The following is a 20,194-nucleotide window of genomic DNA, read 5'->3' as shown; positions in this document are numbered from 1 at the left end:
AGCTCGTTCTGATCGCAGCAGTCGGCTGCCTCCGGCCCTCCAGCCCATAGCCAAGATCCCAGCGTCTTCTGTCCGCCGTTCCCCTTTCCAGTACCATCCGTCTTTCGTCTGCTCTCATAGGAAGACCAACCTCGGCAGTTGCACCCTTTGCAGCCACGACAAACACTCTGCCAGTGGCCCTCGCCTGCACTCGCCTCTGTTCACTTACATCGCCTCTGTCCACTTATATCCACTTGCACTCATCTGCACTCGCCTGCCCGTGTCTGACATATCGATTGAATAGCTCTATGATCTCCATCTCCAAGCAGTCTGCATTGCAACGCTCCAAGGACAGTTCCAGCCTTTCCACCGTCGATAGTACTGTTGTCTCGGACAGCGACGATACCCTCCCCCGCTCCCACTCGCCCGCCTCCTCGGCCTCAACGTCGTCCCCAAACGGTACCCTCCCCCGTCCTGTCCGGGCAGCTCACTTTCCGTCCGCGCTCCAGCCCCCCGACGCCCGAATGTCTGATGTACATGCCATGATCGAGCCCAGCCACGGCGACCTCGCCGCCAACCCGCTGCTCACCGACCCCATCATCAAGCAGCTCCTCCAGAACCGCGGCCCTGCAACCGACGTCACCGAGTCGTTTGAGCACGAGCGCCAGCTCCGAATGTACAATATGCTGCGACATTCAAATCACTACAAGCGCGCCCAGGTTGCCGATGCCAACTTCAAGTGGGCCAACGACCTCAACCAGGCCTTGGACGATATGAACATGAGCGACGTCTCTATCGCCGAATTTGACCCGGACCGCTCGGTAGCCTGCAGCGTCACCCCAGTAGAGGATCCAGCGGACCATGGCCGCCGTCCCAAGGTCGAGGCTCGCAGTACCGACACTTTGGCTTCGGACAAGGGCACTGCCGGCCCTGCAGGTCTGTTCTGCTCACCAGGCCCACAAGAACCTGCTGAGCGGTCAAACGGACGGCTCTGTCCCGGAGCCTCAGTCGAGATGCGAGTGCCGCCCCATAACAAGGGCCGTCGGGTGTCGTTCAGCCAAAAAGTCAAGGCCTACCAAGAAATCGAGCCCGAAGACAGCCCGAGTACCCTGGCCGCTCTCTGGGCTCTGAGCACAGAGCGGGAGACCAGTCAGTCCAAATCATCCAGCCATCCAGCCTCTCTGCCCACGATCGGAATATCGCCAAAGTCGCCGGTGCTGCTAGCCGTGTCCTCCGATACGCTGTCGTCTCGCCGTGGCTCGCTCTCTGGATCGGTGACGATCGAGACCGAAATCCCGCTGCGATGCGACGACGGTCCGATGCCGTTCATGATCCACAACCATGCACACCCTGCCACGATCGGTTCTCACGAGGGCTCGCACCGGACCATTACTGCCGATGCCGAGGGCCTGATCCTCAAGCAATCGACAAGGGCCGGGACAGCACCTCAGGAAGAAACGGACTCTGGCCGGCTATCGGGCGAGCACGCTGTCGGCCAAAAGAAGGGCCTCAAAGGTCTGGTCACATCGACCCTCAAGAAGATATTCCATGGGCCAACGCAACAGTAGCCACTCGGAGGGCTTGTGTTCAACCGCATGGGGTACCGAGATTGCAGGATGGCTGGTCTGCTGTATTGACATCGATCCATGGACCAGGCATCACGCTCACTGCTCTCCCCTCTCCTCCACGCAGGGAACGCCTGCACCACAACTGGGGACGCTGGCCGGTTCACCAAAGTTGGATCGCAGCCAGCGAAAGGGGGGGGTGGGGCGGGTGTGTGTCGGCTGGAGCACCAGATACAGCCCGCCCCTCGGCGAGAGCGAGCAGCCGAGTACCTCCGTTTGGTCTGTTGGCGACCGATCGATGTGGCGACATCGAATCTGTTGGTGCTGAAAGCCAATGTTGTATACCCGTACCTGTATCTGCTTATTACAGTCTCTACAGTAAAGAAAAACCAGGACACCACTTTTTTTAGATCACCGACCAACTGATACGCTGCCTCAAGGTATCAGATACTGCAGTCGGCACTCGGAGGTTGCCGAGGTGATCCCTGTGATTGCAGAGGGCCCCATGGAGATGTGGTCCTGGGCGAGCCGTGGGAACTGTGGTGGTGTGTGTTGGCTTGCAGCAGCCCAATCAGCTCTCGCTTGCATCCTTTGCCCGCATCTTCCCGCTCGCCATTGCTGTCCAACCTCCCCGCCTCTTCCTCCTGTGCGATGGCTGCAGCCGATTCCTCAGCCCAGGATGCCTGGGCCGCCGCCCTGCAGCATCTGCGTATCCATTCCGAGAGCACCGACTTGCCCACCACTCGGTCGCTTGCCTCGCCGCTGCGGGCCCAAGCAACCTCGATCAAGCGGGTGTCCAAGTCGCTGATGTTCATCCATCTGCGGATCGGCGAGGTGCCGCTGGCGGCGATCGCCAAACGAGCCAACTTTTCCGATTCGGCCCAGAGCGAGCTCGACCATATCCACCGGTACCTGCGGGTGGGCGACTCGATCGAATGCGAGGGCCCATTGGAGTGGGACACCCGCACCGACCCCAAGAAGCTGCTCTTCCGGATCGAAAGCGTCAAGATCGTGCAAAAATGGAACGTCGAGCGGGACGGCGCCTTTCAGATCGAGATGGAGCTCCCGCCGGCAGCGTCTCGATCGGGTCTGTCTGTGAATCTGCCGCAAGATGCAGAGCACGGAGTGATATCTGATCCACAGGCCGGATCACCCCGGGACCCACAAGATTTGCAGCCGGACCAGCAGCGCCTGGGCGAGCGCGGGCCATGCAAGTTCTGGATCAACACCGGCCGGTGCCCCGTCAAGAACTGCATCTGGAGGCATGAGGAGGGCGAGGCCCTGCAGCGATCCAAACGAGCCTACCTACACGATCGGCTCAAACGGCGACGCATCGAGCTGCCGGCCTCCCAGAACGACCCCATCCCTTCGGCTGCCAAGGCCTCGCACCACTCTCGTGCCCAAGTGTTTGCCCGCTGGATCGTCGAGACCTTTTCTCCGACGACCGAGCTCAATCTGGGCATGGGAGTGCTCGACGTTGCGGGCGGTCGCGGCGATGTCTCGTTCGAGCTTGCGAACGGGTTTGCTGTCCGGAGCACCCTGATCGAGCCCAGGGCCGTGATGGCCACCAAGCGACAGATCCGGGCTCAGAGGAAGCGGGAAGAGGTGCTCCGGACAGAGCAGATCGCCGGTGCCGAGCACGACGAGCACCACGAGGATTTGGTGGATGACGACGGAGCTGGCGATAACGATGATGCCGACGACTCACAGCATGAAGGCGACCAACGTCAGATCAGCAGCCCGTCAAGCAACCCACCTCAGCCCAAAATACAGCGAGAGGCCGCATGCGAATATGGCAACCGCGATGATATTAACAACAGTGGCAACATCAACATCAACAACAATGACGATATCAACATCAACGACAATGACGGCATCAACATCAACAACAATGACGATATCAACATCAACGACAATGACGGCATCAACAACAGCGGCGGTGTCCGCCTCTTCCAACACGTCCAGCAGCGTTTCGACCTTGCTCTGCAAGATCCACTCCTTGAGGCCCGCCTGCGGATGTGCTCGATGCTGGTTGGGATGCACCCTGACCAGGCCACCGAAGGGATCGTCGACGCCGCTCTCGCCTGGGGGCGACCGTTTGCTGTGGTGCCCTGCTGCGTCTTTGCCAAGGAGTTTCCAGGCCGGAGGCTCCGCAGCGGAGCGCCCGTCAGCACCGTCGACGATCTGGTTGCCTATCTGTGCGAGAAAGCCGATGGTATCCAGACGGCCCATTTGCCGTTCCATGGTCGCAATCTGGTGGTTTATCGGCTGAAGTGAAGACGAGCCACACGATGGAGACGTCATATAGATGCAAGATGGAGATAATGTGACAACAGAATTCAGCCTCGACGACCCGACGATCCTGGGAACTCGATCATGTCCGCCGTTCCATGAATCGCGCCACGACAGACGATATGGACACTTCCTCCTTTTGCATCTGAGTTGGATCGAAGCAGGCGGGCCGGGCTGGAGTGAGTGGTGAGCACGCTGTATTGCACGAAAACGAGGGATGCGCAAAGGAAGTGGGGGGGTTTGTACATCGCCGCCGCCATGGGTCAGGCATAGTATGAACTTGGATGACAAAGAAAGCAAGAGACGACATGAGGACATGGGGACATGGGGACATGGGGAGGCATCGGGGCTGATTTCGGGCACCACGCACAACATATACAGGTCCGGGGGGGTTTTTTTTTCACTTCTGAGAAGAGCTGATAATGTTCATGATCAACAACAACGAGGCCGGTAAGGGATGGAAGCGAGAGGAAAATGGAAGCGCGAAAGAAAGATGACCAGCAAGGGCAAAGGCAAGATGGAGCGAGAGAGAGGGGAGGGCCAAACAGGAATAGAGCAGAGATTCATACGTCTATGGCAGAGCAGCGAGGCAGTGAAAATACAGGGAGTGGCCGGCACCAGGGTCGAAGGCGCCAGCAGCGCGGGCATATCCATAATAGAGGAGAGCCAGCACAGTCGGCATAGCCAGCGGCGGCGGATTGAGGCTATCTTGAGACAGACTAGGATTGACAGTGGCGGCAGATCCCGGCCACAGGCAGCGTGGTGATGGCATTCCAGACGCTTGAAACATCGCCCAAGCGCCCTGCAATGATATTCGAGGCTGCAGCGGTCGAAAGGAGGCCCCGGCACCGCTTCTGGGAGGGAGGCAATGTGCACGCATGGCAGCGCTAATTCCGCAGGCTGGAGGTCCGCATCGTCCTCAGTTTGACCTTCAGTGCCTGGCGCCGCTCGGCCACAGACTGGTCGTCCATTCCGACTGTCTTGGGTTTGGACGGCTCGCTCGCCGATCGCGGCTGCTGCTCGGGATGCCGCTGACTGAGCAGGAGGTTCCTCCTCTTCTTGAGCTCCTCGTTGCTGGCCAGGAGGTTGTTCTTTGTCGTCTTGGCAACCTCGATGGCCTCGTGCAGGTGGTGAACGTGCTCGCCGAGCGTCGTGACGCCATCCTGCATCTTCTTGAGACGAGGAACAACCCAGTTGTTCTCGGCCACGAGGCGATTGCAGCGTTTGCGCGACGAGCGGTACAGATATTCAAGCCGGGCCTTGCGCGCCTTGAGCGACGCCATGCTAAAGTCGTCCTCGGGTATCCTCGAGATGCTGGAGACGGACGAGAAGATAGAGGCTCGCTTGTCGTCAAAGGGCAGCTCGTCCAGGTTGAGGGCGGTGAAGGCCTGGGACAGCGGACGCATAGGCGGCGAGATGGGCTCGCGGGCATCTTCCTCGTCAGGCGAGTCGATATCGGGAGGCGGCACAAAGGTTTCGGTGTCCTTGAGGCCCTGGAACCCCGGCAGCGTCGAAAGGCCGTCGACAAGCACGCCGAGGTTGCGGATCAGGCTCCGTATCCGGCTCGAGTAGGACCGCTCCTCGATGGGGGTGTTTTTGTTGAGCACCAGCAGTGGATGCACCAGCACCGGGTTGGCATCGGGGGCATACTGCAGGGCACCATAGGAGTGGCTCCGGGAAACAGACGGTGTCTCGGCCGAAGCCGGGATAGCAGCCCCAGCGACCGAGCTGGAGGCAGCCGGGGGATTGCTCGACGTCAGTGCCGGCAGGGCTTTGCGGCCTTCAAGTGCATTGGTGGTGGTGAGCAGAAAGTCCCGTTCCCAGATGAGGGGCTTGCATTCTGCCTGGATCTGGTCCAGTCTCTTCTCGAGAGTAGCAGCCTGCTGCAAAAGACTGGCGATTTCCTGCCGCAGATAAATGGCTCGAAAGGACAGGCGCTGCTTCTCCTGGGTCGCTGTGGTAAGGTTCTGCTGAGAGTCGGCGAGTTTTTTGGAGAGGCGTTGGCTTGCGGCCTTGATTTCTTCGGGGGTAGAGGAGGCCCTAGCGACGGTAAAGCGGGTCGAGAGGTTTCGAGAGGGTTCGAGAGGGTTCGAGAGGGTTCGAGAGGGTTCGAGAGGGTTCGAGAGGGTTCGAGAGGGTTAGTTGCGAGTGCAATGGACGGCGCAAGATGAAGTAGATGCAGCAGGGAGGAGCGATGCACTTGTGCTGTTCAATCGCGGCGATAATGCTCGCAACCGAGAGCTGGCTGGCGGGGTCATGCATGGTAAAGGGCATAAGATCTGGCCGCGTCTCGGAGAAAGCGGACACATCCGAGACACCCAGGGCACGAGCAGGCGGGATACGCACGAATCGAGGCGGCTTTCGGTCGACCAGCTGGCGGCGCTGGAGACGCTGAGAGGCCTGGGCATGTTCCGGAGTGCATCGAGGCCCTCGTTCCAGCTCTGATCCTCTTCCCAATCTGAGACCGAGGCAGCATCGGTCAGGGCGCCGCTTGGATTGATGCCGACTTTGAAGCTGTCAAAGAGCATGATCGAGTCCAGGACGGGCTCGGACTCACGCCGCCGAAGCTCGAAAAAAAGCGCATTTTGCATCAACGCAGGGCGGGTGGCTGTGGGGCTGACGACCGACGGCATTTCAGCGTCGTCGAGAGGAGGCCGATCGGGATACGGACGCCGGACAGGCGGCGGTGAAGGGAGCTCGGCCAGGTCTGAGTAGGACTCTGCGTCGAGATAGCCCGAGGACGTTTGCAGGCTGGAATCGGAGGACATGGTTGTGGAAAGCGGCGACGGGTTGGTGGTTGGAGACCGAAAAAAGACGTGGGCAGCCACGCAGTGTGCGGGGAGATGAGCCCTGGGAGAAAGCGGGAGTCGGCGGCTTGCAGGACAGCAGGGAGCAAGCAAGACGACGGAGGCCGGGCTCAAGCGACAGTCCAGCAGCGAGATTCGGGCAGAGGCAAGCAGCGACCCGGAACGATGGAGGAGCGACGAAGAGCGAAGAGCGCCTTCAGGGCCCGGTGGTGGCTGTATCCGCGCGATGGTCTTGGTCTGTTTTTGGTCTTTGGGCGTGCTGTGCGATGGCTGCGCATTGGCTGGGACTGTGTGGGACTGTGTGGGACTGTGTGGACTGTGCTGTCAGGCGGTGGGGGGCGTGGTGCGTTGTCACTGTGGCTCGGCCTCTTGTTGCCGCCTTGTCCGCTGTGGCCGTGTTGACGCGCCTCGTGTGACATCAGCTGCTGTGGCCGGCCTGTGGCGCTATTCTTGGTCTGCCATGTCGGCGCGGCTGTGCGCGCACAAGCCTGGCGTCCCTCCATTCCTGGACCGCGTGCGCTGGCTGTTGCACAACAGCAACAGCGGCGGTCTCCTCCACGCGTCCACGTGTCACTTGAGTGGCGCGGCAGCCACCTCACCGCCACAAGTTCGCCTCGCCGTGGCTGGCTTGGGTATGGCTGGCTTGAATGTGGCTGGCTTGTCTGTGGTTGGCTTGGTTGTGGCTGCACGACTTCCCACCAGCCAGTACTCGGCATGGTCCTTCATTTGCCCGACTTTTGATATGAACAGCCTCGCATGAGCACCTGCACATTCTTCATACTATGGCTCCACATGCTCCGACTCTACACTCCGACTCCACATGCTCTGGCTCCACATGCTCTGGCTTCATATGCTCTGGCTTCGTATGTTCTGGCTTCATATGTTCTCGCTCCTTTGGTAATGCCTCTGTCGCACCGGCCAGACTGCTGAAGAAACCATCAATCCCAACGACGATTTTTCTTCGCTCCCTGCACTTGCTGCCCGTCCACCCCCGTTTCTGGCCATTCACATCCCGTCGAGACCACTTCCTGACGGCTGCCTGGGCCAGTTCTGTGCGCGTCAAAACCATCTGGGCCCTCCATCCTATCGCGCGCTTGGCACTCCCCTCCCTCCCTCCGTTCCTTCCTCGATCACTCGCAACCTGCTGCGACGGGCATCTCCAGCAGCAACTCGCCGTCCGTCATGTCTTCCTCCGAAACCACTCCCTTGCTCGGCGAATTGTCGCAGTCGCCTCAACAGCCGCCACTGGCCCGCCACAAACCATCTTCCAACTCTATGCTCGTCAATCGCAAGACCCCGTCGGACTCGAAGACGTCTTCTGCCAGGCAGTCCGTCGTTCTCAACGGACAGCCCACTCGGGACTACACCTCCCCGTTCGAGCATCCGCGGCAGGACGTTTGCATTCCGTCGACGGGCCCGTCCTTTGGCATCAACTTTGATGCGATCGAGGATCACTTTATCCAGAGCCGCCCTTCACTTCAGCGATCGCCGCTGTTTGTCCCGATAGAGGACGGATCGGCAAAGGTATCGCAAGCGTTCTCCCGGCACCAGAAACCGTCTCAGCTGCATCAACGTCGATCTCTCAAACGAGCGCTCGCATCGTGGCTGTCTGCTCCTTGCCTGGCCAGCGCCATTCAGCCTGTCCGATCGCTGCCGTTGCTCACGGCACCATTCACTCCGGCATGCTTGCTAACCCATCTGCTCTGTCATCGCCTCAACGACAGCCTTCGAGCGAATCCATTCTCTCGACGCCCGGATCGCGGTTCATGTTCTACTCCGACAGCACAGGCACCATTCATGGTGATGCCTTCGAGACGCTGCCGCTCACCGAATACAGCATGGGCATCAAGGATCTGCTGCTCTCCAAGCCCTTTTGGCTCGACATCTGCAACCCAACCCCCGACGAGATGCAGCTTCTTGGACAGGTATGATCCTTTTCATTTGGATTTGGATCGCAGGCTGATCCGCCAACGGCTACTTCCGCCTCATGGTCCCGTCAATATTGCCAGCCGCACTTTATCGGTGCCAAGCTTCTCGCGCGATCCGGGCAAGAGCCATGCCGCTTGCCCATCCCCTGCCCCATCCCCACCGGCATTGACCTGTCTATCACTCTTGCCTTATGCCGATACTTCCACAGCTCTTTGGTATTCATCCGCTCACTGTCGAGGACATCCTGACGGAAGAAACGCGCGAAAAGTGCGAAACCTACTCGCACTACTACTTTGTATGCATGCGCTCCTTCGACCCGGACTTTGATAGCCCGTACTTTCTCCAGCCCATCAACTTTTACATCATTGTGTACCGGGAATGCGTTCTCTCGGTAAGTGCGCTGCCGAGCAGATCCTGCCGTTCACCGCGAGCGCCAGCCGGTCCGTAGGTCTCCTTTGATTCTGGATCAAGTCTTGATGACCTATCGACCATATCCTGCACCGGTCGCTGTGACCGATTGCTCAGCTTGGAGCCACCTATCCATCGTACATTTTCATTCTGCGCACTGCAGCCGGGAATCGAGGCATTCTGACTGCATCCGACCGTCGAGTGTGGTGCCCGAGTCTAACATTTGTGTCATCTACCCACGTTCCAGTTTCACGAGCATCCCGTCCCACACCCGAATAGCGTCTTGCGCCGCATGAATCAGCTGAAAGGCTACGGACTGACGATTTCACCTGGTGTGTGTTTGCGCCAACACAACCCATGCCACCCACTTGCCGCCGCCCTTCATTCGGGGACATGGTCGTGGCTGGAGTGCTAGGCGCTCGGGTCTATTAGCCCATCGCGCCTTCTGGCACCAACATTTCATCCACTTGGCCTGATATTTGTTGCCCCGACACTCATCTCCCCGATGTTGCACTCCTTGCCACAGAATGGATCAACTACGGTATCATCGACGATATCACGGACTCGTTTATGCCAATTCTCCGCTTCATCGAGCGCGAAGTTGACGCCATCGACGATCTTGTGCTGATCCTGAAGGAGAGTGAGCAAAGCGACATGCTCCGGCGGATTGGAACGGCGCGCAAGCAGGTGATGCAGCTCATGAAGTTGCTTATGAGCAAGGCGGACGTGCTCAAAGCCCTCATCAAGCGGTACCACGAAAAGGTCTCGGCCGACTCGGAAACGGTTCTCTATCTCGGCGATATTCAGGGTGAGTGGCAACACAGCATAACGACTTGTTCTTCGAGATGGCAGCCGAATGATCAGGCCGGCAAGCAAATGACCAGGCCGAGAGTCGACTGCCTGAGTTCATGGATCCCCTCGCTATGCCCGCATTACTCATCTGGTGGTGGTGATATCCAGATCATGTCATCACCATGCACCAAAATCTGAATCACTACGAGAAGACCCTGGCACGCTGCCACTCCAATTACCTGGCCCAGATCAGCATCGAAATCACACAGTCGTCCAACCGCACGTCGGACGTGGCCATGAAGATGACGGCGCTCGCCAGTATCCTGATTCCCCTGAATCTGATCACCGGTAAGCTCTGTGCGCAAGTCCGTGCTTGACTGGAGCCGGTCCGATTTGGCGTTGCTGCGGGCTTGGTCCCAGTACTCTAGCGATGCCGTGCAACTCGATGCGATGCAATGTCGTGATGAAACTGCCGGCTCGATGCGATTTTGGCCATCTCTCGAGTCCGTTGCTGACGTTGCAGGGCCGCTCGCCAAGCAGCTGTGTTTGATTGGCATACATGGGCCACTGCAACGCCCTTGCTGGGTCACATTGCAGTCCAGGAATACTCTCACCTGCTTACTGTCCTCGTTGCTCTCTGTCACTCTGTGCCATCGCTGTCCTGTAGGTCTGTGGGGCATGAACGTCAAGGTGCCTGGACAGGACGAGGACAGTCTCGTGTGGTTTATGGGGATCTTGGCTGTCATGATGGTCATTGCCTCAGGCACCTTCTATGTCATCAAGCGGTTCAGGATGATTTGAGAACCGCGTTGTTGGAGGCGATTGCTCGAGGCTGTGTCGAGAAGATACAAGGGTCCCAAAAGCGAAATGGGACACTGTGTTTGGGCCAGGGCTGTCGTTGCTTTTCTGGCCCTGAATACACACCCGCTCATTGCGACTGGCCAAACAGTATGTCCAAGGAAACCGAGGTCGTCATCGCCTCTGGCAATGCGTCATGGCGTCAAGACAAGAGCTATGCATCCAGTCCTCGGAGGCGGCGGTTTGCTCGGTACTTTGAGCGGCGCAGGTCGATTGTGGGGACAGGAGAGCGACGGGAGGCCATCATTCAGATGTGGTTTGCTGAATTGCATGTGGCTCTGTTGGACGCAGGCCATCACAACTACACCAACATATGGTTATGGGCAAGTCTCATTCCCCCCTGAGTGCGATGTACAAGGAACCCAGTCCCGCCCATCAGACACATGTATCGATCTTGTGCGAGCGATCTTGCCCGCCTGGAAGGGGGCAGTCGAGTATCCAGCACCCAGGTGCTGGGCGATTTGTTGGCGGGATCGTCGTTCGCTGGGCCACATCGATCGTCCACGGAACAGAGCCCGATCGGTCTCGAAGTGCATCCAATCGGGGGGGGGAGGCATCCAATCAATATCGGCGCTTCCCACGATCGCACCCAGCCCCGCTCACCCTTGGTCATCGGCAGCGCCATTGGCCCGCGTTCGCCCACGTGCCCCCGTTGGATTGCTGTCGAGATTTCAACCGCCGCCAAGGCCCAGGCCAGAGCAGGATTTGTGTGCGATTTGCGTGCGATGGATCGCCCGGGAGGCAGCAATCCTCTTCTGCCATCGCTGCTGCGATTTCGACAGCCGACCGTCCCTCCCTCCTCGTCCGGCCAAGCACTATAAGGCCTCTGCAAGCCCGGCCTCGGCATGTAAGCTGTCGCTCCTTGGTCTCGCCAGATCGGTGTGCGCTTTCGGACACCCTGCTGTCGCCTTCGTCGTGCACCATCCCCGACTCTTCTTCTTCGGCCGCCTGCGTTTCTTGCTCCTGGCAGACTCTCCCTCCATTCTGCGTGCTGTCGCCGTTGATCCCAGCGCTCTTCAGCACTGTTTTCGTGTCTGTGGCATCGTCCTGCATCTCCCGGTCCGCTGGCCTCTGCTTGTGCTTGCACGCCTGCTCTCCCACGCACCCAGTCCTCTCTGCCTCCTTCTCCCTCTGTATCCTCCCAAGCACACCTATATGCCGCATTGCCCACTCCAGGATCAGGGGAGCAGTGTTGTGTTGTGTTGCTTGTTTCGTGTTTTGTCCATCCTCTCCAGTCGATCGTGGCTGCTGACTTGCCCAGCGAGCCAGCATTGTTGATCCTGTTCTCCTCTGATCGCGTAGCCCCAGAACCTCGTGCACTGCCATCTGCATCCCAATGGCCCCCCAGACACCATCCCCGCTCTCGTCCTCACCATCAACATCGGCATCGGCATCAGCATCGACATCGGCATCGGGGGAATCGACACCGGCCTCGCCCGGAGCCGGTGCCGCAGCCGGTGCCGGTCTGTTTGCGACGCCCGTTCATGACTTTGTCTCTGCCATCGAGGAGTTTGACTCGTCCAGCCTCTTTGACGGCTACCGCAAGATCTACTCGGCCAAGGGCTTTGACGTGTACAAGCGCCCGTGGCCTCGCAATCCGAATCTATTTGAATACAAAGTCCACGGGGTCCTCAAGAACGTCCCGATGAAGGTCCTGGCTCGAGTGTATGTCTCCCTCCCCCTCTCTGTTCGCCCGGAGCTGTTGCGACTGTGGCCGACTCGATTCAACCCTCTGGGCACCATCTGATACTTGATGCGTGTGCTGGCTTGTGCTGGCTTGTTCCGCCGTGGGCACATCCTAACCCGAGCCATTGCCTCCCTCACCCGACCCTCAGATACATCGAATACGAGTATCGCCGCACCTGGGACGAGAGAACGGCTGCTGCCATACGGATCAAGGATCTCGAGGAAGACCCGCCGTCCAAACAGAGCCCACCGGTCGCCCCGAGCCTGGACCAAAGCGACCCCTGCAGCACGTCGCAGTTCAAACCGGGGATCTTCCGCAACGTCGTGCCGTATCCGTTCCCCCTGTCACATCGCGAATATGTCTATGCCCTCAAGCACAAGCATATCCTGACCCCAAAGTCCGAGTACGCTATCGTCATCGGCCATGCCTACAGGCCCGACGAGGAGCCATCGGCACAGCCGACAAGCCATCCTGTTGCCGGCGAGGCCAACTTGCTGCCGGTGCAGCCAGGCTATGTGCGGGTCGACACCTACCACCAGCTTGTGGCCATGCGCGCAACCCCGGACGGCAAGAGTACCGAGGTCATTGTCAAGTATGTCGACGATCCCAAGGCCAGCGGCGGCCTCTTTGGATTTGTCGCCAACTGGGTGGCCAAGGTGCGCCTGCCCGGCTTCTTCTTTGGCCTGGAAAAGGCCTGCGATCGCTTCGTGTCCACCCACCCGCAGCTGCTGGCGACGGGCCCAGGCAAGCAGTGATCCAAGCCGCGGGCGAAATCCTCCTCATCCAATGCGGTTATACTATGGCCGCCTAATCTGCTTCCAGGTTCTCCGATTACCATGTTGGTTTTCTTTTCTTTTTTTTTGGCGGTATCAGTTTTGTATTCAGTCTTCCTCCTCCCATGAATCTTTGAGACGATAAAGAAATGAGGGTATCAAAGAATCTGGACTGGCGCTCTCAGGGATATGGGTGGGTCTGATGCGGGCAACAGCGACTCGTCTTGGTGGCTTTGACCATGGGACCACGGCCCATGGGGATGCACCCAAACCTTGTCGATGTGGCTGCCACGGGCCCAGCCCAAACAACACAGCACAGCCACGGAGCGATAGCGCCCTGGATCGCCGCTCGCCTGCCCGCTCCTTCTCCCACCTCATCCGCATCCACCTCCACATCTGGATCTGCATCCGCACACATCTCCACATCTGGATCTGCATCTGCACTACGTCCATCTCCGAACAGCCTTGCCTGCAAGCCATGGCCGCCCCCAACCCCACCCTTGACGCGATCGAGGCCGAGATCGGCCAGCTCTTCTGCTTCGGCTTCCACGGCCATGAACCCACGCCCGAGATCCTGGACCTGATTCGCACTCAGAAGCTGGGGACGATCATCTTGTTCTCCAGAAACGTCCGCAGCGTCCAGCAGCTGCAAGATCTCTGCCACCAGCTGCAGCAGACCGCCCGTGACGCCAACCACACCCAGCCGCTGCTCATCTGCCTCGACCAGGAAAACGGCATGGTTCGCCGTCTCGGCAGCACCGCTACCTACTTCCCCGGCAGCATGGCTCTCGGAGCCACTCGGTCGGCCGAGTGGGTCGCAAAGGTCTCGGAGGCGACTGCCAGGGAGCTCAAGGCCATCGGTATCAACTGGAACTTGGCCCCCGCCATCGACGTGAACAACAACCCGGCCAACCCCGTCATCGGCGTCCGCTCCTTTGGCGAAGACCCGCACGAAGTCGCCCGACTTGGTGTGGCCTTTGTCAAGGCGCACCAAGACCAGAAAGGTAGGTTTGGCCGGGCCATGGACGATAGTGTTGTCGAATGGCATTGCACAGCCCGGAGAGCGACCGGGCAATCATCGGACGTGAGCAGGTTCTAACGACCGAATCGCCTGTATCGCAGTTGCTACCAGGTAACATGCGCATGTCCTTTTCTCTCGCCCGTTCGAGAGAACAACCCGACTCAGACCACCGTGTATCATGACAAAGGAGCTTGGTCCAAATGGCGCTGCGACAAAAGTCAATCTGCGCTGCTGTCGTGGCTGTCTGCATCGCCAGAGCCAGAGCCAGAGCCAGAGCCAGAGCCAGAGAGAGCCAGCCTAACGGACATTTCGCTTTCGTTCGCATTGCCAACTGCACTGACCGCATGCAAATTGGGGCGGCGCCTTACTGACTGTGGGCTCAATCTCGATACTGTCCATCACGGCGCCGATCAACTTTCGGTGGTCACTCAAAGTATCAAGCATTTCCCTGGACATGGAGACACCGCCGTCGATTCCCACCACGGCATTCCCATTATCGAGCGCACCGTCGACGACCTCGAGGAAGTGGAGCTCATTCCCTTCAGGCGCGCCATCGCCGAGGCCAACCCGGCCTCCCTCATGGTAGGCCACATCCATTTGCCCAACATCATGACGGAGGAGTACGAGGACAAGCACCTTCCAGCCTCCATTTCGCACGACATCATCACCAAGCTGGCGCGCGAGCGCCTTGGCTATCGCGGCATGATCGTGACCGACTGTCTGGAAATGGAGGCCATCTCCGAGACCATCACGGCCGAGCGTGGCAGTGTGTTGGCGCTCAAGGCTGGCGCGGATATGGTCATGGTCTCGCATGTCCTTTCTCGACAAATTGGCTCCATCAGTGCTGTCAAGAAAGCCCTGAGATCCGGAGAGTTGAATCTCGGTCGGGTCCAGGACGCGATCGCCGCCGTCAAGCAAATGAAGGGCGAGTACACCACCTGGGAGACGGCCTTGTCCCGTAAGTACGAACGAAGCCAGCGTAACGATGGGGTAGAGAGAGTGCTGTATCGCCTGGATCGATCGCGCTGTTACCGTTGCGAGACACAGGAATGTGCTCACGGCCCTCACTGCCGCTGTGCTTTCTCCCGCAAAGGCCCCAGCCTGGACGTCATCTCGTGCGAGGAGCACGTCAGACTCAGCAACGAATGCTATCGAGAAACCACGACGCTCGTCCATGATCGCAAGCGCCAGCTTCCTCTGCAGCTCGCCCAGGATGACCAAATCTTGGTCTTGGCCATCGAGATCCCCACGACGCTTGCAATCGAGGTTTCTGTTGATCCGCTCGCGGTTGCCGCCGAGTGCGTGCGCAAGCGACACCAAAAGGTCCAAGCCATCCGCATTCCGTTCTCGCCAGAGTCGGTTCAGGGCACCGCCATCGACTCTGAGATCCGACAGGCCATCGCCGCCTCCAGGGTCATTGTCAACGTCAGCGGCAACGCCAACATCAACCCAAGTTTCCGGATCTACTACGAGAGATATCTCGCGGACATTGCCGATCCATCCAAGATCCTGGTTGGCATCGGCGCGTGCAATCCCTATGATGCTCCCGTCTACCCGAACGTGGGCTCCTTCATCAACACGTACGAGTTCAACCCTCCTGCGCTGGATTCGGCTGTCGGGTTGGTCTTTGGCGAGTTCAGCAACCACGCCGTCTCGCCCGTCACCATTGCTGGATACACCGAGGCCAAACCAACCGCCGCGGCATTGTAGAATGGATCTGTCGTCACTGCCGGCTTTCTATGCTCACCAAACGAGAGGCTTGTCCGCGCACCGACATGGCTGCATGAATGCGGCTCTACCACCAGGGCCCGCTGCTGGGCTGTGGAGGCATGGTCCATACCACGTAATATACATTTGTTCAGAGCCGAACGGGAGACTATCCCTCGACTGTCATCCGCCGAACCTGCGCGGGGCTGTGCCGTCGATGCGATTCGTTCTTCAGTGGCATCCAAACACCGTCGGCCCATCGATATTCCTTTTTTGTGTTTTCACAGGTTTTTGCATCGATGTGCTCACTTTGTTGTGCGCTCCTGGCGTGCTGGCATCCGACCACCATTCTGGCTGTGCATCGCCCGCTCATCTGCCTGGCTCGCTGTTTTCCTCCGTCGCTTCGGCTTCCAACCGACCCGCTTCGTCGGTGTGGAGCTAATGAACATCCGCGTCCGCATTCCTTCCGCTCTGAATTGGGTTCGGCCACTACCGACTTAGGGTTTGGGGCGGCGACAGGAGAGGCACCAACAAAGTTGTCCTGATGTTTGTCAATCACGGCATTCCGACCGAAGATGCTCTCGACCCTTTCGAACAGCCGCCCGCGGCTTCCATGGGACCGCGGCCGCTCTCATAAAAGAGCGGCGGTATATATTCGCTCGGGCGGGTCTGTCGCAGCACTCGGCCTGAGGGCAAGCCAGCCGCCTCTTCCTTGCTTCAGTTCCCACACCCCCTGCACTCGCCTTCCCACAGCCACGAAGCGCTATCCACACTGCTCCCTCAGGTTCCTCGACAGCCCTCGCTCGAGACATGTCCTCCGGAAATCCCAGCCAGCCCACCAAACCCGGGGATGAGATGTATGTCGCCCCGCCCAGAGGCCTGCCCTCAAAAATCCAACTGGTGGAGCCCATGGCGATAGAGGTCGGGGTGGGGTCGCCGGGCCACATATCCACCACACAGGCCCAGTTCAATCGAATGGAGCCCGAGCCTATCTTTCGCAGACAGACACTGCCTCGAACAAAGTCCGCCAAGTCGGTGCACTCGGCACACTCCCAGGGGGCCCAGAACCGGGGCCTCCTTGCCCAGACCGACCTCAGCAAGCCGGACTGCTGGAGGGTATTTTCATGGATGGTGACGTGCTGTTGTCCTGGGTTTCTCCTCGCCAAGGCCGGACACATGGACAAGCCCAATGTGCAGCAGGCCTGGCGCGAAAAGGTCGCCCTGTGCGTTATCTGTTTCTTGATGTGCTGTGCCCTGGCCTTTCTCATCTTTGGATTCACCTCGGTCGTCTGTCAGCAAGAGCCCTGGGCAAAGAACGTCGGCAACTTTACGCGGCAGCAGATCGTCCAGCAGAACGGCAACCGGGTCTCGGTCCACGGATGGGTCTACGAGATGACCCCGGACCTGATCGCTCGGCACAAGACCCTCTACGGCGTCGATATCTCTAGCTATGGCAGCCAGGACGTCTCGGACATGTTCCCGCCCGACAGCTCGGTCTGCAACGGCGTCTTCAAGACCTCGACCAGCGCCGGCAAGGCTGTGCTGTGCAGCTTCTCGGCCGCATTCTGCCACTCCCAGGACGACTACAACCAGCTCGGCGCGAATCTTGTTGCTCCGCTCCAGTATCCTTGGGGCGACATCGCCAACGTCACCGATACCCAGAAGCTCATGGTTCTCGGCGACATGGTCGTCGATGTGAATGCCTATCTGACTGTTGCAAACAGCAGCCCGTTTCTCGGGGCCTGGGCCGACGCAGCCATCAAGGCACACATTGGCCGCGATGCCTCGATTGCCTTCCAGGGATCCAACATGAATGTCGCCCAGTGCCTCGTCGGAATGTACGGCATCGGCGTGCTTCAGAACGAGTCTCTGCGCTGCTTTATTTCGGATGTGGTGCTCAACGTCTCGCTTGTCGTGATTCTGGCGGTTGTCTTTGTTCGGTTCTTCCTGTCGGTGTACTTCCAGTGGTTCATCTCGCAGCGCCTCGGTGAGTCTGTCGTGTGGGTCCGTCGCTTGGGTCTGTCGCTTGGGTGTGCATCGATATTTTCTTCATGTGAACGCAACTTGCTGGTCACGAAGTCTCTGTGTGCTGTTTGCCAGATCGCATGCAGCCAGATCGCATGCAGTCAGATCGCATTCAGCCACATTCTGATCAACTTGCCGTCTGGTGTCGCTGCGCTTACCAGGTATGATGAAGGAGAACAGAGAATTCCACAAGAAGCTGGCCGAGAAAAAGAGGCTCGCTAACGGTGTGGGCGAGGCCGTGATGCGAGCCAGCAAGCCCTCCAGTCGCCGAGCCAGCCGATCATCCATCTCGAGCCAAGGCCACCCCTCAGAGGCCAGCTCTGGCGAGCAGGATGGCCGCTCGAGCCGCACGGCCTTCGATGGCACCGACCCTGCTGTCAAGCGCGAGTCCGTCACCATGTTTGATCAGTCCCGCCGGCTTTCGATCCGAGCCAGCACTTTCTCCAGCCCTGGCTCGGGGCCCACCCTGAAATCACCGGTGACCAACAACATCGAGTCTGAGTTTGGCGAGGAGCTCTATACGCTGCTGCTGGTTACTTGTTACAGCGAGGACCAGGAGGGACTGTACAACACCATGTCGTCTCTGGCTGCAACGGCCTATTCGGATCAAAAGAAGATGCTCTTTGTCATAGCCGACGGCATCATCACCGGCTCGGGCAACCCCAAGCCCACTCCAGACATTGTCCTCGACATGCTCGAGATTGACCCGGCGTTCGAGTTCCCGCCCATGCCCCTGTCGTATCTCGCGGTTGCGGACGGAAGCAAGCGACATAACATGGCCTGCGTCTATGCCGCTTGGTTCAACTACGAAGGCAGACGCATTCCAACGATCCTGATTGTCAAGACAGGTACTCCGCGGGAGCGCAACGGTCCCAAGCCCGGCAACCGCGGCAAGCGAGACTCGCAGATGATTCTGATGTCGTTCCTCAACAAGATCACCTTTGACGACCCCATGGTCCCGCTCGAGTACGACCTGTTCCAGAAGATGCGCCATCTTATGGGAGTCACCCCCGACAACTTTGAGATTGTGCTCATGGTCGACGCCGACACCAAGGTGGCCCCGGACTCACTCGCAAGAATGGTTGCCTGCATGGTCGACGATCCGCTTGTCATCGGGCTCTGCGGCGAGACCCGCATTGCCAACAAGACCGAGTCGTGGGTCTCACGCATCCAAGTGTTTGAGTACTATCTGTCGCATCACCTCAACAAAAAATTCGAGTCCGTCTTTGGCGGCGTCACCTGTCTGCCGGGCTGCTTCTGCATGTATCGCATCAAGTGCCCCAAAGACGGCAAGTGGGTCCCGATTCTGTGCAATCCCGAGATCATCGACACCTACTCCGAGACGGTGGTGGACACGCTGCACAAGAAAAACCTACTCCTGCTCGGAGAAGACCGGTTCTTGACGACTCTGATGCTGAGGACCTTCCCGCACCGCAAGATGATCTTTGTCCCCAAGGCGTTCTGCAAGACGATGGTGCCAGCCAATTTCCGGGTGCTGCTCTCTCAGCGGCGGCGGTGGATCAACTCTACGATCCACAATCTCTTTGAGCTCGTTCTGGTGCGGGAGCTCTGTGGCATCTTTTGCTTCTCAATGCAGGCCGTGATCCTGCTCGAGCTGATCGGCACGCTTACGCTTCCGGCAGCCATCATCTTCACAACGTAAGAATCGGACGCGGTTGAGGATGCGGCTTGACGATGGCTCGGGATGCGGCTTGGATGTGACTGATGTGCGGTCTGGAAGAGTCGGGTGTCCTCTGGCGCACACGGCCAACTGACCGCAACTTACATCTCCACATCACCATTAGTGTCTTGATCATCATGAGTTTCTACCAGGGCATCACCGGAGGGGTTGCTGCCGTCCCTTGGGTTCCGTTGGCGCTCCTGTTTGCCATCCTGGGTCTGCCGGCCGTCCTGATCCTGCTCACCAGCAGGCGGCTGGTGTACATCTACTGGCTCGTTGTCTACCTGCTCGCCCTGCCGATCTGGAACTTTGTCCTCCCCGTGTATGCCTTCTGGCATTTCGACGACTTTTCTTGGGGCGAGACGCGCAAGGTCCAAGGAGAAGGTGCCGACGGCGGCCATGGCGAATCGGACGGCCACTTCGCCGGAAACGTCAAGATGAGACGGTGGTGCGAGTGGGAATACGAGCGCAGGAGATTGCAGCGCGAGCTGTATTCCGAGCCTCGCGAAGCAATCGGAGCCGCTGACGGCGAAATCGTCGCAGCGCCAGCTCGAACATCCTCAAGCCGCCGCATCTAGAATGCAAGAGGATAGCAGATGCACTACGGACCGAGGCGATGGCACTTGGAGCATCTCTTTGTTGGCGTTTCGGTGCACAGCAACAACCTGTA

General features: G+C 59.0%; 7 protein-coding genes across 7 annotated transcripts; 6 read left to right on the top strand and 1 right to left on the bottom strand.

Moving 5' to 3' along the window:
• Positions 1–503: 503 nt before the first annotated feature.
• Positions 504–3,821, top strand: BJ171DRAFT_566008 (uncharacterized protein; the record flags this gene model as incomplete). The annotated part of the gene is made up of 3 exons (XM_053113379.1): positions 504–1,543; positions 1,992–2,089; positions 2,206–3,821. 3 exons carry the CDS (start codon positions 504–506, stop codon positions 3,819–3,821), a joined length of 2,754 nt encoding a protein of 917 aa, XP_052969244.1.
• A 625-nt stretch (positions 3,822–4,446) lies between these two features.
• BJ171DRAFT_292546 (uncharacterized protein) lies at positions 4,447–6,840 on the bottom strand. Its single transcript, XM_053106951.1, has 2 exons — positions 6,183–6,840; positions 4,447–5,876 (listed from the first exon to the last, which is right to left on the bottom strand). The coding sequence occupies exons 1-2, from the start codon at positions 6,602–6,604 to the stop codon at positions 4,724–4,726; spliced, it is 1,575 nt and encodes a 524-aa protein (XP_052969243.1). The 5' UTR covers positions 6,605–6,840; the 3' UTR covers positions 4,447–4,723.
• Positions 6,841–7,760: 920 nt separating this feature from the next.
• BJ171DRAFT_493792 (uncharacterized protein) lies at positions 7,761–10,718 on the top strand (the record flags this gene model as incomplete). Its single annotated transcript, XM_053109943.1, has 7 exons — positions 7,761–8,167; positions 8,368–8,568; positions 8,781–8,963; positions 9,228–9,312; positions 9,507–9,788; positions 9,941–10,120; positions 10,440–10,718. Coding segments are annotated over exons 1-7 (1,402 nt in total), but the record flags the coding sequence as incomplete, so codon positions are not given.
• A 1,248-nt stretch (positions 10,719–11,966) lies between these two features.
• On the top strand, positions 11,967–13,072 carry BJ171DRAFT_472589 (uncharacterized protein; the record flags this gene model as incomplete). The annotated part of the gene is made up of 2 exons (XM_053108663.1): positions 11,967–12,295; positions 12,466–13,072. The coding sequence occupies 2 exons, from the start codon at positions 11,967–11,969 to the stop codon at positions 13,070–13,072; spliced, it is 936 nt and encodes a 311-aa protein (XP_052969241.1).
• A 391-nt stretch (positions 13,073–13,463) lies between these two features.
• Positions 13,464–16,009, top strand: BJ171DRAFT_493790 (glycoside hydrolase family 3 domain protein). Its single transcript, XM_053109942.1, has 4 exons — positions 13,464–14,094; positions 14,213–14,222; positions 14,546–15,069; positions 15,205–16,009. The coding sequence occupies exons 1-4, from the start codon at positions 13,569–13,571 to the stop codon at positions 15,819–15,821; spliced, it is 1,677 nt and encodes a 558-aa protein (XP_052969240.1). The 5' UTR covers positions 13,464–13,568; the 3' UTR covers positions 15,822–16,009.
• A 919-nt stretch (positions 16,010–16,928) lies between these two features.
• BJ171DRAFT_414210 (uncharacterized protein) lies at positions 16,929–17,111 on the top strand (the record flags this gene model as incomplete). The annotated part of the gene is made up of 1 exon (XM_053107310.1): positions 16,929–17,111. A coding segment is annotated over one exon (183 nt), but the record flags the coding sequence as incomplete, so codon positions are not given.
• A 1,129-nt stretch (positions 17,112–18,240) lies between these two features.
• Positions 18,241–20,102, top strand: BJ171DRAFT_420957 (chitin synthase-domain-containing protein; the record flags this gene model as incomplete). Its single annotated transcript, XM_053107465.1, has 2 exons — positions 18,241–19,502; positions 19,649–20,102. The coding sequence occupies 2 exons, from the start codon at positions 18,241–18,243 to the stop codon at positions 20,100–20,102; spliced, it is 1,716 nt and encodes a 571-aa protein (XP_052969238.1).
• Between the last annotated feature and the right edge of the window lie 92 nt (positions 20,103–20,194).

The sequence above is a fragment of the Polychytrium aggregatum genome (assembly GCF_025602895.1).
Source record: "Polychytrium aggregatum strain JEL109 chromosome Unknown BJ171scaffold_8, whole genome shotgun sequence".
In the NCBI taxonomy this organism is placed as follows: Eukaryota; Fungi; Chytridiomycota; class Chytridiomycetes; order Polychytriales; genus Polychytrium; species Polychytrium aggregatum.
Note: the sequence above shows the minus strand (reverse complement) of the source record. Positions and strands in the feature narration are given on the sequence as shown.

Coding starts and splice junctions, on each gene's coding strand:
- BJ171DRAFT_292546 (XM_053106951.1), bottom strand. CDS start 6,604: ATGTCCTCCGATTCCAGCCTGCAAACGTCCTCGGGCTATCTCGACGCA. Junction 5,877..6,182: donor ACCGAAAGCCGCCTCGATTC/GTGCGTATCCCG, acceptor TACCGTCGCTAG/GGCCTCCTCTACCCCCGAAG.
- BJ171DRAFT_493790 (XM_053109942.1), top strand. CDS start 13,569: ATGGCCGCCCCCAACCCCACCCTTGACGCGATCGAGGCCGAGATCGGC. Junction 15,070..15,204: donor CTGGGAGACGGCCTTGTCCC/GTAAGTACGAAC, acceptor TCTCCCGCAAAG/GCCCCAGCCTGGACGTCATC.